The following is a 12,609-nucleotide window of genomic DNA, read 5'->3' on the forward strand; positions in this document are numbered from 1 at the left end:
AGGTTAATGAATAAAAACTTAATATCAAACTGGTGAAGTACATGGCTAGTATTCAGTGATGCCATAGACATCACGTAATATGAGAATTACATAGGTATTATTTAAAAATAAAACCAACTTCACCTGTGACTATCTAAATTATGCCTTATCTATGCATTATTTAAAGACAAAACATTCTTCACCTTATTTTCTGTGACTATCTAGCTTATGCCTTAAACTTTCTTATTAAGACTATTTGTAAATTCAGAACTATTAGCAGTAAGGATGTACATTTTAATATTCAAAAAGCCACAATTATCATAAAGAACTATAAAAATAGTAAAATTTCTACAAATCATAATTTTTTTTGACATAACAAAATGAATTATAAGCTTTAAGATAAGTGAACTTATTCATTTCCATAATTACACAAACTGATACATGAACATTCATACCTTAAAGGACTTCTTTGTGGAGGAGGCCTGAAAAGAAAATGACGTATGATAACTCACAGTTTACAAAACATATGTAAATATTGACAGTAATGGTAATTCCATCACATTTTAAGCTCAGATAGTTATATATAAGCATTATAAAAGTTGCTAAGTGCTTCAGTATAAACAGACATGTGAATTAATACAAGATACCTAATATTCTCAATAGATAGCTTTAGATAAATTTTAACCTGGAAGAGTTTTTCCATTACCATAGCAATACTTTAACTACAACAAACCAAGCATAAGGCACTTAAATGGTGTGCGAGACAATTGACATATGTCAATTGACAATTATAAAGTTGAAGTTAATCCTTGACATTACATCATCATGAAATCATTTTCATTTGTGTACTGGTTTGCAATCACCTACATAATGACAGCGACACCCACCTCTCTCTCACTTCATTTCGTGGTGAACTGGATTTCTTTCGCTCTTTACTTTTATGTTTTCGTTCAGGACTACGGCTTCTGCAAAACAAAGTTTTTATTCCTTCTCAGTTAAATAGTTTTCATCCGCTATGTACTTTCTCTCAAATAATGTAGAGTTCCAGAACTTAAAATATACACTGATTTCTTTTGACAAATAATTTTATTACATAACTGAACAATCAGTCCTATTTATTGGGCCACAAATTACATTTGTAAATTGTTCTTGAACAAATTGTCTTAACTCTATCCATTGAAAGTAAGCATCTCAAGTATCAAATTTAAAAATTTAAGTAAAAGTAATACTTTTAGCTGTTTCAAAATTTTTAACTAAAAATGATGTTCTGTCAATTTGTAATATTTTCAATATAATTTGCAAAGAAAAATGAAAAAATTCAAACTTTAATTTCTGCATAGCTCCAAGGAGTCTTCCAATGTATCTTGTAAACAATGCATTTATCAGTCTTAATAATTTGGATGACCACCCCAAAGTATAAGTTTATATTTGCAAAAACTATACCTTGAGAATATAATTATCCATGTCTTGTTTCTCATGTGATTTTCTTTGTCTGTAAGTGGTTTTATTACTACAGTCCTTCATTCCCACCATATTATGATTACACAGCATGTGGTCTGAACAATTACTAATGAAGTTCAGCTTTGAAAATAAGCAGCATTTATATACAACTGAACAAAGAAAATTATGAAGTATTGATGCCAATGTAAAATAAATATCATGGCTTGAATAATAATTTATGGTAGCTTAAAAAAAACTGACTAGCCAGAAATCCTGTAGGGATGAATAAATGTATCTAATGAGTAGTTAAGAAACTTTGGAACAAACAATGGTTCTGGAATTTTTTTTTCTTAACAGTTTCTTTAGAAAATCTTCTCATTGTTGAAAATGTTTTTGTGATACATTATATCTGTTTGAAACAACAGAAATTTCCTTTTATAACAAGGATCAAGTAAGCATAGTTAGGATTAATGAGTATGGTATATGATGACAAAAATTCTAATGATTAAAACCTTTACTGAACATTATTGTTAAGTTCATAGTAGTCAAGGAATGCATATAAATAGCATAACTTGTTATTTATTGAAAAAAACTACATTCATTAGGTATGAATTGACCTCAAAGACCAATGGTATAAGTACTGTTACCTAGCCTGACAAAGGTAATGGTGATGCCATTTTGAAAGATGAAGTCATGGGTCACTGATAAAAATTTTCAAGTTTTTATGGTTGTTTTTTAAAATATATATTTAGAAATGGTAAGTACTGCAATTGGCAGAATGAAGTATCAAAGGAATTGTATTGATGAACATCAAGAGTTGATACTAACTATGTATAAAATGAAGCTTTCTGATGAATATTTTCAAACAGTTAAATTCTAATACAGAAAGACACACCATTAACATTTGTTCAAAAATGTCTCTCAACAAGATTTTGTAAATTAACAACCTAAAAATGATAATATCAAATCAAATTATAAGTTTCTTTAAACTGAAACTTGACACTATTTATTAAGTTGGACTAAGTTTCCCAAAATTTGGTTAAATATTTCCATTGCAAGAAATAAAAAATAAAGGATTATTATAATCACCTCTGTGGTCTGGAAAAGGTTAGACAAAATTTATCATATCTTATAAACTTTAACATATTTTACGTACAATGGCTTTCAATTTTATTTTGTCACAACAGAACTGTTCATCAAAATATCAAAATTTACCAACAAAGAAACAAGTAATATCATAAAACATTTCTTCTAGAACTACAAAATGTCCAACTTAATAAGTCTCATCATTCCTTAAGACCTCTTCAACCAGACATACACAAACATACAGCTTGATGTTCAGAAAAAACAAATATGGGTTTGTCAGAAGCTACTACCTTAAACCCAAGTTTATGCATGCTCTTTTTCTAAGGTCATATCTTATACAACTACATTAATTACCTGCTTTTCCTTTTATGTTCCCTGCCTCTGCTCTTACTATGTCTCCTACGCTCACGATCACGAGATCGGCTTCTCCTTCCTCTGCTTCTACTTCTACGACTCCGACTTCTACTCCGACTCTTTTTATTTCGACCACGGCTTCGACTTCTCTTCTTTCTCTTGCTGCTACTACTGCTTCCTCTATAAAAAAAAGAGGCAGAAACTTGAGTCAAAATTGTTTTTATCAATGAGTAAAATTAGTAAAATAATACACTATACAAAATTTAAATATTTGTTACTTTATTGTTTTGATGAAATAAGTATGCAGTTATAACAGTCTAAAAAGCACCAATGTTGTTTTTTACTAAAATGAACTGCGAAATTCAATGCTCAGGTTTCTTTAGAAGACATAATGAAGTAAGTATTAACTCTTTCAGCACGGGCTCGGTCCTTGTAACCATTTTGTGAGTGTTATAGTTTTCATGTTATAACTTTTAAATTAGTAAGCATATGTTAATGAAATTTGGCAGATTATCAGTAAACATTTCAATGCTTTCATATGCAAAATATCAAATTTTTTTATTAAGTCTTAAGGTTTATAAAGCAATGTTTTTCTCATGGGTATACATGTATTATACAAGCAATTACCGCAGATGCAATAATGTACCCAATTTCCCAAAAGTCAATCAAGAAGCTGCATATCTGTATGCTTTAAACAATAATGATCCCCTTACATGTTGGGTGCTTCACTAGCATTATATTATAAAAAAAAATTAAGCTTACCTAATAGGATGATAAAATAAATGTACGAAAATACACCATAAAATGGCAGCCAGCTATCGAACATTTTGAGACTATTTATCAAAATGTCTGCCAAATATAAATGCAGATAAATGATGGTGATAAAATATATATATACATTGTTAACAATAAAGTTCTGTGACATAACCTACGTATTCTTGCTTAATCACTGCTTATAGGTAGGGTTTGAGAATTGTTGTTCACACATTCACACTGTGTACCAAAGGATTTTGCTAGGACCCAAAGATTTTTACCAGGATCCAACGATATTACTTAAAACTGACAGATACGTTTTCATGTCAGCCATCCACAATTTTAAATTTCAGTAAATTGCCAATGTGCTGATTGTGAAATATGTAGAGTTAATTTTAATTTATTGAGTATTATGATCAACAAAACATCTTGTTCCAGCTTATAGTCAGTTCTGTCTGAGCACAACACCAGTGTATGTTAAAAAAAATACAGTATCTTAAGTGCATTATCTCTGATGTTAGCATTAGATTCACTGAGTCTGGGATATGCAAGTTATTTTTAATTACCACTGTAAGGAAATCATGAAGTGAAAGTACACCACTGTAAATACACCAGCAACTCAATAAAAGAAGTTTGGTTCAATTATAATACATTCCCCCTTCCTCCTGGTCCACCACATTTCAAAAAGGTTTGGAGTATCTACTCCCAAGATTTTGAACATTCAGTTACCCTGCACTGAATAAAAACCAAAATATGTGGGTCAATTTCCCTTGACACACTTAAAGTCCACCACATGCAAACCTGTTCAATTGTGATTTTTTTGTAATTTGCAAGATATTTTCCTATCCTCTTGTTATGGGACCTAGATACTACTATTTTCAGTTTTTATTAGTTTCAACTGAGAAGTTGGTAAAGTACAGTTGCAATGAACAGAAATTCACTGTATCAAATAAATATGTTCAAAACAAAATGCACTTGAATTGAAAAATATACTTTTTTTTTTCATTTCATTTGGTTACAATCAATGTGTACCTGAGGTACTTGAAATTTTCTAAATATATTTTTCCCACAGCAACCATTACTTTTCAAAATGTAATATTTAATGCAGCTAACTCATAGTTCCCATAAGAACTAACTGACACACTAAATGACTGCTTTAACTGTGAATTGGCAGTTTGTAAATTGTAAAACTGTAGTTATGTAATTGTAAGTGTAAGGTTATTTGTAAAAGTGTATGTATTTCATTTGTAAAATCACTGTTTATATATTGTGGAAATAAATACAGCTTGTTGTTGGGTATGCCAACAATACTTTTTCTTTGGTAGAAAAACATATCTATTAATCAATAATCTTAATCTAATACAAATCAAGACACACGAAAGTGTGTCGTGAGGCCAAAACAACCTGCTGTAGGACACACTGTGTGTTATTAACAGGAGTGATAGTTTAGTGATTTTCAATCTCCTGTATCTCATCCTGTGGTAATCCAAACTATCACATAATTTCAGTGGATGCGCTCTACTGGACTCTTACTTTACATACAAAATTTCAAAGCAATACATTGAGAAATGTCCAAGATATAAAACTTCCAATTCTGATTGAGTTTCTTCCTTTTTTTTTCTTCGCAACAAAAGTATAGAAACTTTATTTGATAGAAAAACATACTTAACTTTTATGGATTTTTTTCAAATTTAGTATATTAACAAATTTTTTCAACCTACAATTCGTAGTCTCATTTGGTGTAAATATAAGACACATGCAGTTATTCAACAAAAAACATTCAAATTTGACGAAAATTTTTGTGCATGCCTATGCAAAAAATCACGAGCTATAGGTCTAACATTTTTACTACAGCTCCACCTGAGAGTAAAAAGTGGATAATTTTTAGTTTTTTTACTATTCGGATTAAAAATGGCTAATTTAGAGTGGTAAAATTATAAGGTGAAAGGTCGTGCAGACACATAAGTATTAGTTAGGCCAAGTAAACTAGATTCTAGCTCAAGTTTTCAAAAGAATCATACAGGTGGATGATTATTATTGATTATTCATTGCCAATTTGTCCACACAAATTTACTAAATTTTATGAAATTAACCTAATTAAAGAGCGTTTAGCATCACGTGATATTAGCTTAAGCAATTAGCACAAATAATAATGCTTGATACAGCTTTACCGATTGCATGGGGTGATGACAAGAAACTGTTAATCTAAATTCTATGGTGTTACTATAAAGGAAGCTATTAATATTTTTTTAAAGAGGAAAAACTACCACCACATTTTCTTAAAAATTTGGTTGATTCTCTAAAGTAAAGATCTGTTCCGAATAATAGGGTTGTGATCCTAAAGCTAATGTTGGTTACTATCAAGTGTCACTTTCTTATTTGCTGTGGTTTATTGGTGTGTATTGACAAAAAGTCATGATATCTAATCAAAAACACCTTAGATGTGAAAAAAGGTGTGGCCAAAGGATTGAAATCAAAATTAGTTGCCAAACTGGTAGCTACACTTACAGTATTGATAAGAATTTTACAGCAAATATTCATTCATTAGTTAGCTAAGCCTCGTATTTTGTTTTATCCATCATCATGTCCAAAGTTGAACAAAAAATGCGGCCTGGCTAACTAATGAATGAATATTTGCTGTCAAATTCTTATAAATGCTACAATTGTAGCTACCAGTTTGGTCACCTATTTTGCTTTCATTCCTTTAAGTTGCACACACACAATCCTTTTTTGGCTGCACCTTTTATTCACACCTATGGTGTTTTTGATTAGATTTACTGTAACAGTGATCATTACTAAAAACATGTTTGACTCCGATCAAATATGGTTATGACCTCAAAACGTAAAGAAAAGATAATATTTGATTATTTTAGCCCAATACAAAACTGTCACAAAGGTTTGTGTAAAGAAAAGTGTTTAATTAAATTTAGTGCATTTGGGGGATTTTTGCTTTAAAGATCAAGATCTGATCTATGGTTGATACATTTCTTTAAAATATTAAAACACTTTTGCTCCAAGGGTAGCTGATTTCAACAATTTTGTAAAAAGACATTTTAAGTGAAATTCAGCATTATTTCCTGGGACGGGAGTCAGTGAATTTCAAACAGTTGGTGTTTTGGGTTTTTAATGTGAACAAACGTACTCATCAGTGTTCATAGCTTGTGAATTATGCTGTAATTTTTCTCAAAAGTTAAGCATTTAAAATTTATAAAGAAAGGAAAAGTGCATTTACTGTAAGCCAACATATTTGGATATCATACTGAACACAAGTTAAGAGTTGAACAAAATTAGAGTAATATCTTTAAGCCTATTTATTTGCATTTGTTTATTATCAGAATGGTAAAGATTTTTGGAGAAACTAATACATCCTTAATTTTGCTTTTTCAACCTAAAGAAAAGCCATAATTTCAGCAAACCTTTCTTAAAATATTGTTCTTAAGTGAACTTTTAAATATTTAAATTTTTGTATTGTTGGCTTCAGAGATGCTAGAATCAATGTGATATAATGGGAAAGTGAACTCTTGAAAATTCATGGAAGTTGTAAATAAAACTGCAACAATACAAACTTAAGCACATTATTAAGACTGTTGAAGAGTTTGTTTTAGTTAGTTTTTGCTAGCTTTCAGAATTTAAACCATAACCTTTCAATTTCAGGGAGTGCTTGTTGTGTTACTTTCAAGCTAAGCCACATATAGTTACAGTAGAATTGGAAAAAAAATATATTTATCAAAAATAAACAGCAAATGGGAAACATGAAATTTATTTTGAAGTGATAAAATGTTTTGGGTCAATTTTGGCAAAATGCAAAGAGATTAGCTCATCAATATTGCCATTAACAATAGGACTACTGTGTTCAGGAAATATCTCAATAACTTTGTCTCACCAATACATAACAGGTTGCATAAACCATAAATTATGAAGTAAAATTACCTGAAAATGTTTTCCTTCTGCTGTTGCATATTTGTAGAATTTATAAATTTGTGATCATGAAGCAAAAGCAGATATATGTTCAGAAGTTTTGAGAGTGAAGTTATAATGTTACTGAAAAATTTTAAGGTAGGCAGTCTGTAATTTTTACTTGTGTTATAGTGCAGCAGTATTCATATTTTGGTCACACATTTCAAGTCACAGTTGAAAACCTAGAAAGGTTGTGCAGTATTTTATAGCATAAACAAGTCTAGAACTCATGTCCAACGAACAGTGGAAAAAAGAACTACAATCTATAACATTATTTATTAAACATTTTTCATCACTATTTGTATAGCTGATTAATTTATCATTTGAATAAATAATGCATAATTAAAATGGCTGATGAATTGCACAGAACTAGGAGGTATGATCATAACACTGTACAAGCACAATTTTACTGTGCAACACCGATGCTAACAGCATGAAAATGCAGATGGGCTTTCTTAACAGTAGATGAGGTGAGTGTTTTATATTTGTAAAATATCCAGATCCTTGATATAATGTTTCCAAGAAATCTGAAGTTTCTGCTTTAAGACAAACCATGCAAATAGTGTACATTCATCTGATGTATTGCTCTTAGTCATACAGCAAGGCAAAAGTGCAACCATCACGGATTATTGATGTGATAAAGAAGAATGAAACCTCTGTAATTTGTTTGATAAGTTGGAGATAGAGGAGAAAGTGCTCTACCATCAGTAGAGCCCACACAATTGTGGTGTCCAATCCATAATGCAGCTAAGCAGTTCAGAGCTTTGAAAAATAAAAATCACCAACATTACACAATACATGTATTTAAGTACACAAGGGTGTATCTCATATTACAGGACACTAGTGGAGACGATTTTACAGGTCACATTTTTGCAAGGAAAACAACATCAGCAAATTGTATATTTGGAATGGTTGTAATCCATATTAGTTAACATGTGGCTTTGTGCTTCAACAGATAAGCTAGAACTGTGTGGTTTACTTTCTGATGGACTTCCCAGTCTCCTCATTCAAACTAACACTTTCATCATCTTATCATGTATTCTCTTAAGTCTTTCAGACACTTTCCCAAGATTGGCCCCTATCTTCTTTGATGGTAGCTTAATCTGCAGAAGTAAGAGATTCAGTAATTGCATGGCATGAAAGTGCATTGAACACATTGATAAGCTGAAGTTGTATGTTTATTATGAGCTTCTATAACCCTGGCTTAACCAGGGGACAGAATGAACAAGCCAGTACTACAGATAATGATGAATGCACCATCAAATACTGTTATAATCTGGTAGAAGCAACAACAAGAAAACAGTATTTGCATGGCATGAAAGTGCATTGACACACTGATAAGCTGAAGTTGTATGTTTATTATGAGCCTCTATAACCCTGGCTTAACCAGGGGACAGAATGAACAAGCCAGTACTACAGATAATGATGAATGCACCATCAAATACTGTTATAATCTGGTAGAAACAACAACAGAAAACAATATTTGCATGGCATGAAAGTGCACTGACACACTGATAAGCTGAAGTTGTATGTTTATTATGAGCCTCTATAACCCTGGCTTAACCAGGGGACAAAAAAAAAAAGCCAGTACTACAGATAATGATGAATGCACCATCAAATACTGTTATAATCTGGTAGAAACAACAACAGAAAACAATATTTGCATGGCATGAAAGTGCACTGACACACTGATAAGCTGAAGTTGTATGTTTATTATGAGCCTCTATAACCCTGGCTTAACCAGGGGACAGAATGAACAAGCCAGTACTACAGATAATGATGAATGCACCATCAAATACTGTTATAATCTAGTAGAAGCAACAACAGAAAACAACCTTAAACCTTTCCTTGCTGTTTATGAAGATTCAGAGGAAGAGTTAGTTGAACTACCAAAAGGGAATAGCAACTTTTACTTTCTGAGCTACCTAGAAAAAAAAAGATGGAGAATTTCTACACCATACATATCTGTATGTTTTATATGCATATTAATCCATATACTGAAACTCACTAGATTTGAAAAGTTATGTCAGCTGCATGAACAGCTTACACAACTGGATATGATTTCTATGAGTTTGAAAACATCTAAAAGCTGAATAGGATTTGTGATCCTCACTTTCCAAGTTATCAGGTAGACATAGGATTGTAAAATATTTTCCAGATATTTTGTGTAAACCACTTGACTTAACTTATGGAAATAGTGCATAATGATAGGTATATGGAACAGGCTGACAAACTGTTCAAGATAGCTAGAATACCCAGGACACTACTGACACTATGGGATAATAAATATACATTACTTTCATGAGTTATTAGGGCATGTCATTAATATACATAGATATACTGCAATGGATAACTTTTGTTCTGATTTTACAAGTGAAACATCTATGAACATGATCTGAAGGAAACATAAATATTCTTACATGCAGTGACATAGTCAATTGTAAGTAGCAAATATGCAAATTTGGTGAAAATAAATCTGCATATAGTAAAATGATCATACACATCCACGTGACTGGATTCTGAAAGAATAAGCTCACAAGTGAAAATATGTCATACATGTATGGTGAAGGTAAAGGAAAATTGGGAGAATGACTTGAAATATTGTAACAGTCTTCCATGATTAGATTATATCATGAACTGTGATCTTCCACTGTAAAGAAGAAGAGTAACAGTATTTATTTACCATTTTCATCCTCTACAAATTTCTAATGTACTAAAGTGCTATCAACCCATGAGAATATAATCATCCGAGTCTTGTTTCTCATCTGATTTTATTTTTATTACTACACGTGTCAGTTTTAATTTCCACCTGTCTCTGTTAGTTTTTACAGTAGTAAATGCAACACACTCAATATATTCAATTATCAATGCAGAGGAAATCTGTTGTCCTTGTTTCAATGTTACAGTTTCAAAATGAAGTATTCTGAATAAGAAAAGTTGATAAGGATCCATGAATTGAGCTTTGTATGGTGCCACTGTGGAACAAATACTGCTAAGTGCATCATGGTGGTGTATTTCTGATTGGTCAGCTACAGTGCGTGTGGACTGTCATTGCACTTTTGGATCAGATATACTCTTATCTTGAAACAGTCAAGAATTGCCGTGGAAATGTTTTTTTGTATTTACTCCATTTTTCAGCTTCTGTTCATGCATATAATTGTTTATCTTATCATTATTTTTACTTATATAAAGACTACTTTCTAATTAAATAAATTACACTGTAACTTTAATCTTCTGCACTGGTACTTCCACAATGTGATCAGCTTTTTTCTCTGTCTTTTTTTATCATTTTTCACTTTTCTTCCTACTTCAGTAAATAAAATGTTTAAGGGTGCATCCATATTATTCTTCACTTCACCAATTCTAACATTACACTAATATGGCAAAAATATAACCTACATGATGAGATTTTTAGCAAAAGTAAATCATACAATCCTTCTTCTATGGATCTTGCCTATTTACAATTAGTTGTAAATATCTTTGATGAAAGTCAATTAAATACCTTCACTGCATCATTGATAATGAGATTCCTGCCTTATGTGATCCCAGATAGATAGTTTATAGCATGGCAAATTTAATCCTCATATAAAATGATTTTGCTGCGTGTATTCTCAAACCATACACATTATGCTATTAGTTTTTTTATGCATATCACGAGAACACCAAATTAAAATTAACATTTTAGTTGACTTGCCTACTGTAACACACAGTTACCTACAGCAGTGGTTCCTTTCCAAAATTTAATATTTAACAGATTTAGACAGATGTATACTGTGCCTATGAATAGACAAATATCATTAAAGCAATACTTGTTAACTAAAATAAATTATGATAGACTGGGCCTGTATTTTATTTTGATTTTAACAACATACATTTTCTCTTTGACTTCATATACAATAAATTAATACACTTGTTTTTCTGCAATGGTCAAGTGCCTGTAAGTTATGTGTAACTATGATTTTTGATCTTGCAACTATATTTCAAATAAAGTGAATATTTAATTTTTCATTCCATTATGTAAATGAAATTAATATACTTGTAATTGCATGAAATAATCAAATTTGAAATATAATAAAACCAACATTAACATAAGTTTATAGAATACAATTTCAAAATTCTAAATATTCGATCATGTTTGACTGGAGTAAAATTAATATTTTAGGGCTTACATAGATAATTTATTGGTTTTTTAATTGATACATTTTTCAAATTGAAAAATTTTTACTCTTAGCTAAACCAAGAAGCATTCATTCAAGTTTGAAATATGATTAGTTTCAAAATTCAAAGAACATTTGAAATTTTTAAAGAGGAATCACAGTATATTTTAAACTTTTTCAAATTACTGGATACTATTTAAATCATTCTGTTATTAAAACCATAGTTTTAAATGTTTATCCACTCTGCAAACTGAAGCTACTCAAGTAATACAAAATGGCAAATCAATGACATAACCTATAGAGATCCAACTTACCAGAAGCTGTGGTTTTTGTCTTGTTTCTTAATGCAACAGATGCATGGCTTTTTCTTAAATTTGACTTATGTACGTATGTGGTTTTTTTAAAGTTTATCTGTTTTTACTTCTGCATTTATAAATACTAACTATGGTAGTTACAAAAATTACAGGTATGTGTTGTATATTCGGCTGTAGTGCTAATGCTGACAGATTCTTGATGCTTCACAAATTTCACAACTTTTCAAAGAAAAGCTTTATATTGTGTTTGCTGATAAAATTTATAACAGAAAATTGCACAGAAGTCAACAAAGAACATATTTTGGTCAGTCAGCATATAACTCTTTCAGCATGGGCTCAGTCCCTGGGAACAGCTATTTTGTTATAGTTTTCATGCTATAACTTTTAAACTAGTAAGCAATTGTTAACAAAATATGGCAGATATCAGCAAAAATTACAATGCTTTCATATGCAAAATATAAAAATTTTTTATTAAGTCTTAAGGTTTGTAATGCAATGTTTTTCTCATGTCTTTTTTTCTTTTCGCATGTTGCCTATCATGTAAAGTAATATTCATTTTAAGATTAAAA

At 30.7% G+C, this 12,609-nt stretch overlaps 1 protein-coding gene across 4 annotated transcripts in view; it reads right to left on the reverse strand.

Moving 5' to 3' along the window:
• Positions 1-12,609, reverse strand: part of LOC106463113 (RNA-binding protein 39-like) — an 80,722-nt gene that overhangs the window by 18,509 nt on the left and 49,604 nt on the right. For all 4 annotated transcript variants that reach the window (XM_013923087.2, XM_022390682.1, XM_022390678.1 and 1 more), the window contains 3 exons: positions 2,860-3,039; positions 867-944; positions 435-461 (listed from right to left, as the gene is read on the reverse strand). In XM_013923087.2, the coding sequence (XP_013778541.1) occupies positions 435-461; positions 867-944; positions 2,860-3,039 (285 nt within the window). The remainder of the gene's footprint in view (positions 1-434; positions 462-866; positions 945-2,859; positions 3,040-12,609) is intronic.

This window comes from Limulus polyphemus, unplaced genomic scaffold, assembly GCF_000517525.1.
Source record: "Limulus polyphemus unplaced genomic scaffold, Limulus_polyphemus-2.1.2 Scaffold50, whole genome shotgun sequence".
Taxonomy (NCBI): Eukaryota; Metazoa; Arthropoda; class Merostomata; order Xiphosura; family Limulidae; genus Limulus; species Limulus polyphemus.